The 7,082-nt window shown below is 31.9% G+C and overlaps 1 protein-coding gene across 1 annotated transcript; it reads left to right on the forward strand.

Annotated features, from left to right (window-relative positions):
* Positions 1-497: 497 nt before the first annotated feature.
* Positions 498-3,000, forward strand: LOC132058959 (dof zinc finger protein DOF5.7-like). The gene is made up of 3 exons (XM_059451392.1): positions 498-1,106; positions 1,409-1,812; positions 2,286-3,000. Exons 1-3 carry the CDS (start codon positions 919-921, stop codon positions 2,768-2,770), a joined length of 1,077 nt encoding a protein of 358 aa, XP_059307375.1. The 5' UTR covers positions 498-918; the 3' UTR covers positions 2,771-3,000.
* Positions 3,001-7,082: the final 4,082 nt, after the last annotated feature.

Below are 7,082 nucleotides of genomic sequence, written 5' to 3' on the forward strand. Positions count from 1 at the left end.
ATATATATATCCTTCTTAAAATGTGAGATTTGTAATCTTAAATTTTTTTAAATAAAACAGGTTACATGTTACAACAAGTAAAGACGGCTTGATGGTCTACATCGACAGCATATATAATTTAAACTCAAATATATAGCCCGCGCAAGTACGTTGTTTCTTTTGCATTTATTTTACGATCATGCACTACAGATCACTAAAGGATATCTTATATCTACATATAAGTTTCTTTAAAATATGGATTTATAATCTTAAAAAATAATATATATTACTTACTATAATATTTACAGATAATTTGATAATGTGAAAATTTCTAATACGAGAGCGAGGTATATAACTTAAACTCTTATGTCACACCATTACTTAAATTGTTTTTAACCTCCCTCACTAAATTTTACTTTATTTGTTTTCTCTTACATGTGGATCTCACCATTCTCTGCCTCATCTATATCAGATCATCTAGTCTCTCTTTTGTCTGTTTATATATCCTTCTCTTTCTATTACCTCAGAATGTATATACCTTAGTCCTTTCTCTAGTGAGATCTCCTCTCTCTCACATGTAACCTACTTTATTTATTCTATCACATCTCTATAACAATCATACAACTCCATATATTTTTCCTTTCTTTTTCTCTTCACAAAAAAAGCCCTTCTTGATGAAGTTCACAAGCATCCATCAACATCCTCTCATGTTACAAAACTAAAAATCCATGCATGAAATCATTCAAAGATATCTTTGCCTCTTCCAAAGGAAACTCAAACACAACTAATTTCCTCTATTCCTCCACCTCTCCCTTTATCATTTCTTTATATATATTTACTTATTCAATTTTATACACTGTTCATTATTAGGGTTTCTTCACTCTAGCTCTTCACACTTGACAAAAAGGAGAAGAGCGAAGCGGCTAAAATCTTTCTCGTATGACGAGTCAAGATAACAAAGACGAAAGCCAGAGCTCCGATGGTGGCCGTAAAACGTCGGCGGCGAGGCCACAAGAACCAGCTTTGAATTGTCCAAGATGTGATTCTCCCAACACAAAGTTTTGCTATTACAACAACTACAGTCTTTCACAACCAAGACATTTCTGCAAGACTGCGCAGAAGGTACCGTTAAATTGTGTGACCGTCTCATCTTATGGATTTTTCTATTTTTGTGCTTTCCTGGGTTGGTTGTGAGATTTTGAAGCGTGACGTCTTGCCTACTCATATAACATGTTTGAATTATTATGAATATTTCATCTAAAAGCTTATATGATTGTTGGATTGTATGCCATCTTATCCGATAATTTTTTATTTTTTTTGCTCTTTTGGGTGGCTTGTAAGATTTTGAACCACAACCTTGTCTGTTCTGATAACATGTTCCATCTAAAAATTATACTTCTAATTACTTAATTATATTATGCATCGACAGGTACTGGACTAAAGGGGGAGCCTTACGCAACGTCCCGATAGGCGGTGGTTGCCGTAAAAACAAGAAGATAAAGACTTCGTCTTCCACTTCAAGATTTTCTGGGGATTCAAAAGATACAATTAGTGGTTCTTCAGATATTGGTGGGCTCAAGTTTTTTCATGGTCTTTCACCAGCTATGGATTTTCAACTTGGAGGACTAAATTTTCCAAGACTAAGCACTACTTCAACATCTGGTGGGAGTATTTTCAACCAGTATTCTTCATTTGGGGACATTTCCGCTACTACTAATTCTGCTGCAAATATTGGGTCAAGTTCTTGTTTTAGTCTTGATCCTTCAGGAAGTTGTTCTGGTTCTTTGTTGGGATTCAATAATTTCCCTTTCTCAACTTCTATGCTAAAACAAGGTGAGAATAGTGGCGTTACATCAGAGAAAACACACTTATAATGGTCAAATTAACATGTGGAGATCTTTGTTAAATTCCTTTGGTTGGCGGTTAGATTTGAACTGAAAATCCTATACCTGCTCTAATATAATCATGTTGAAGTGTATTACTATATATCTCGTCTAAAAGTTTAAACAGTTAATAAAGAGATCACACTTTTAATTATATTTGTCTCAACACACAGAAATACTTTCTTTTTGCATTTTCGATATTAGCTAGTTTTGAACCCAGGACCATCTTAAGGTGTATGACTATTTTACTTAAATGTTTATAAGTTATTAGAGACAACAAACTTTGCTGCTTGTCGTGAGATTTGAACTATGATCATCACTTGCTTGTTTTTTTTTTTTTTTGGTCGAGCTATTTTATTTAAAAGTTTAACTTGTTGAGAATGAACACATTTTTAATTATTCAATTATATTACGTCTCGACAGGTACTACTGGAATTCAGGAAATGGGATCAATGGGAGTTCATCATGGCACAATGGCATCTTCTATAGAGTCATTAAGTTCAATAAACCAAGATTTGCACTGGAAATTACAACAACAAAGACTGGCCATGCTTTTTGGTGGGGAGAATCAAAAAGAGAACATTGGTTCATCATCAATCCCTCTTGAAAATCAAAGCCAAATTCAAAAGCCACAGCCCATTTTGTTTCAAAATTTGGAGATATCATCAAAACAACAAGAAGATCAAGAAGCAGCAGCATTTGGAAATATTAATGTTAATTCAAGAAAAGATTGTAGTACTGGAAGTGGGAATAATTTGGCAACTGAATGGTTCTTTGATAACTCCTTTGGAACAGTAAATCCAACTTCAACAAATAGCAGCAGTGGAAATGCAAATGATCAAAATGCCAACAATTGGAATAGTATTCAAGCTTGGAACAATTTGAATCAGTACAGTACACTGCCTTAATTAGCTCTATTATAATTTATACTAAACTATTTAGGCCCTCTTTCCTTTGAGTTATGGAAAAAAACAGCTAAGTCAATTAGGAATTAGTTTTTGTTCTTTGATCTTTTTTTTTTCTTTTTCTTGTTATTTCAGTTCAGCAAGACACTGATCAAAAGTTTTAATACTGAACTTATTGTAACTGTTTATTATTAAGATGATGACGGTGGTTAATATTTCATTGTATGTTCTCATGTTCCACGACTAGTAGTTTTAGTTCCCTTTTCCTTCCTTTTGTTTATACATGTTGCTTTCTTGTCATTTCAGTTCAGTAAGAGACTGATCAAATTGTTGTTAGTATTGAACTTATTGTAAGTACTGTTTATGATTATGATTCGATGGTGGTTAATTTTTCAATGCTTATTCTCATGTTCTACTACTAGTAGTTTTAGTTTTTTTTCCCCCTCTTTTTGTTTATACATGTTTTCTTGTCATTTTAAGCTGTTGATCAAAAGTTTTTAGTATCGGACTTACTGTAATTACTTATGATTATGATGATGGGGGTTAACTTTTCGATGTCTGTTCTCATGTTCCACTACTTTGTTTGTTTGTTTGTTTTTATTTTTTTATTTATACATGTTGCTTTTTTGTCCTAATTACATAATCTCATGGGCAAATTAATCTATTTCTTTGATTTATTTATAACACAAGATTTTGCGATGTTAATTCCACTGTCTAATTGGTATATTTTCTTACTTGAATATATTTTGGGATTGGTGATAGATTTTATGTAGAGTCAGTCAAAAGATGGGAAACTTATTGGCATATCTTTGATTTGTTGTTGTATGTTGAGTCAGTCAGGTCAGAAGTCTCTTATTGTGTCAATGTGTCTCCCTCTATCAGGTAACCTATTCTCAGACTTCTTATACAAATGTGTAGTACTACTGCCCCCATCCCAATTTATGTTACAGTATTTAAGCAGGCATGAAGTTCAAAAAGAATTGAAATTTATGGTCTAAAACGTACTATAAGTATTTTTGTGACCATAAAATCGTATCAATAATTAAATATGAGAAATTTAAGGCAAAATTGTTTCTAATTGTAAAAAAAGGTATTATTCTTTTAATTGGGACAGACTAACGTAGTGAAGGAGGCGTACTATACGTATACCGATTTAGCAGCTGTGAAATCTATACCAACTATATAAAACTTCAGTGATTAGTGAAGTTATCAATGTGATAGATCTGACAAGTATGAAGTGCTTTCGATACACTTCTTTTGTTTTGCAAAACAAAAGCATATCAATACCAAAAAACACTAATTTATTACGGACGATCCGTCGGAATTTGGCTCATCTATAAGAAATTTTCGACAAACAATTACCGACGACCTAAATTCCAATAAATTAATCTTATGAAAAAATTTCGTAAAAAAATAGCGATTTTCTAGTGCATCATATAAAATGGGACAGAGGAAGTATGCGTTAGAAATACAACACTGTGAGGTCTTTTCCTAAGCGTAACCTGCATGCTACGATTTAACTTCAAGCTTATATTTATATATACACTGAGAGCTGCAGCTTTATTGTTGCCTATTCTCCATAATTCTCTCTCACACACACAGACACACATTGCATGGAGTTTTTCATAATAATTAGAGTTGCAGTGTGGTGTGTGATTTGGTGGTGTCTGAAAAGTGGTGGCTTGAAAGTTCAGTAAATGCATAAGAGACTGTCAACATTTTGAGTGAAAAGGGGAGAGTGGGTGAAAAGGGTCATGAGAATCTAAGAAGAGCTTGGGTTCTTACAAGTTTGTTTTTTCCCTTAGCTTTTCATGTTCTTGGATAGAGTGCCCTCCCCCTAAGTAAAACCGCATATTTTCATGCCTAAATTTTCGGCTTATCGAGGCTAATACGTATAATTGAAGAATGTAACATATTTTTAGTAATTAACTTATTTACATGATGGATACTTAAGAATATGCTCAGAATTTTTTTCAAATTTGAGTCAGAAGTATCTAATAGAAACACTTTATCATGTATTTATTTCTATCAGAACATGCTGTAGTTCGAGAGCCTAAATAAAATTTATTAGCAAATCTAAGGAGTTGCTGATGTATTTAGCTTATATTATTTCATTTGATATATGTTACTATACCGATTGTGCAACTTTGTCCACTCACACTTGAGTAATTTAGAAAAAAATATTAAAAGTGTTTTTCTGAAATTTGAATGTTGATCTCTCATCTTTTCACACAGTACTTTGTTAACCGATAGGCCACATCTTTTGAGTGCAAATTGCGAGCTTGCAAAGGAACTGATCCACTAGTTTGGATTTTGGATATAAACTCCGTGTTAAATCAAATATTTATGGTGAGGTTGAAAGATGAAGATCAAATTATTTTCTATATTTTATTTCAACTCATATATGGGGAAGAAAAGAAAATTAGGAAAAAAGACCACCCATTTATCGTGAACTTGAAAAGCACATTTGGAGTTTCTCTATCAATATATATATATATATGTCCAATTAGTCATTACCCAAAACTCATGAATTTCTCGCAGGTTTCTAAATTTACAGTTGAAGACTTCACTATACATAGACATTTGCAGTTGCAGTTCTCTTCCAGAGTGTCTTTCACGTTATTCACACCCCACCCCTCTCCTTTTTTATTTATTTTTTATTTTTTTTAAACTATTTAGAGTAGTGGTTCTCCGTTATAAAAGTATTTACACAATCAGATAAATTATTAAGATAAGCATTAATTATAAATTGGTAAAAATAGTAATTGACATGCTATCATACTTGAAGCTACATTGATGATGTTACCTTACGAATTTAAGTCTGTAGGTAAGTACTCTCCTTAAAGTAGGGGTTTTGAAATCTTAAAATTAAGACATGTCACCCCCTATTAGGCTATATGGTGTAAAAATTAGTGTCAATGTACGTATATTATTTAAAATCTTCAAAGTATCGGTATACATACCTTTTTTTATTACTCTTGTTATTTTTTCTCCATTGCAAGGAAATGACAAAAGGAATACTTTACTTTTTCGAGTCAATGGAGAAAAAAGAAAAGTTCATAGCAACAAAAAGAGAATATATAGAAATACTAAAGTTCCAATAAAATACATACAGGTATAAAAGCTAGACTTACGTAAGTTTGTCAAGCTTTTTAAGGAGGTTAAGATTTTGTCTCAACTTGTTATATTGATAGGGGTAGGTTGGTCTGGTCGTTGATCTTACTTTTTGCGAGGTGGGAGTATAAATGTTCCATAAAGCTCAAAAAGATTTATGTCACTTTTTAAATGAACACTTTTTCAAACAAAAAAAAGTTGTAAACTCGTAATTTTAAACTCCGCGTCAAATAAAATAAAATGGAGCGGAGGGAATAAACTGCATAAAGTTATGCATGAACCACTATGATTAATTTAAGACTTCACCCAAATTAAAGCTTAGGTGTATAATAAGTAGTCTCTCTTTTTTCCGAATACAATAGCTATAGAATGCACTAAATGAACTTAAAGTCTAGCGATCATATGTGAATTACAATATATGCATGGATTATATGTGTATTCCAAACTAGATTTCACTAATTTGTAAAACTTTAGACTTCATAAGGTACTATCATCTGATTTCTTTGAACTCTAAATCTTGATACGAAAAGGACATTGATTAACTTAACCGTTCTACGGACAAGTGATAATGATTAAATTCTTGAATATTGAAATATTACTTTAAAGGTTTTAAAATTTAAAAGACATCCATAAAAAGGGAAGGAAAAAAGGTGTCCCTATGACTGTCACTTATAATACGAGCAAATATACATTTATGAGGCAAAAGTTTAATTTGAGGCCTTTCCGGATGGTCAATATAATGTATTAATGTGATCCATATTATCCGGCTATTTCCTCCCTCCATATGTCTAGTCTTTAGCAAATTCTTCTTAGAAAGAAACCTTAACATCTTAATAAAGAAAAATAATGAAGCTTTCCTTCTACAATAAAAAAAGGATGCAGATATTAACGGGGAGATTCTATTTTACGATACCATTAATTTAATTTGACCTTCTTTTTTTTTTTTTTTTTTTTTTTTTGTAAATTAGTCTATACACATCTAAACTGGCTAATATATTATGATCATATAGTTTCAGTGTATGTCGATAATGTGGTCAGCCATGTACAAATCCCTAATTTTGGTACCTAAATGAAAAACAACATCGAATAAAATTCAGTAACTTCACTTCAAAAGCCATTTTTCATAATTTGATCACTAAGCTTTTCCATTGTTTAACATGTTCCCTTTTCCACTATATATTTGAAGAAAAATCAATTGACA

Source organism: Lycium ferocissimum, chromosome 6 (genome assembly GCF_029784015.1).
Source record: "Lycium ferocissimum isolate CSIRO_LF1 chromosome 6, AGI_CSIRO_Lferr_CH_V1, whole genome shotgun sequence".
NCBI classification, from domain to species: Eukaryota; Viridiplantae; Streptophyta; class Magnoliopsida; order Solanales; family Solanaceae; genus Lycium; species Lycium ferocissimum.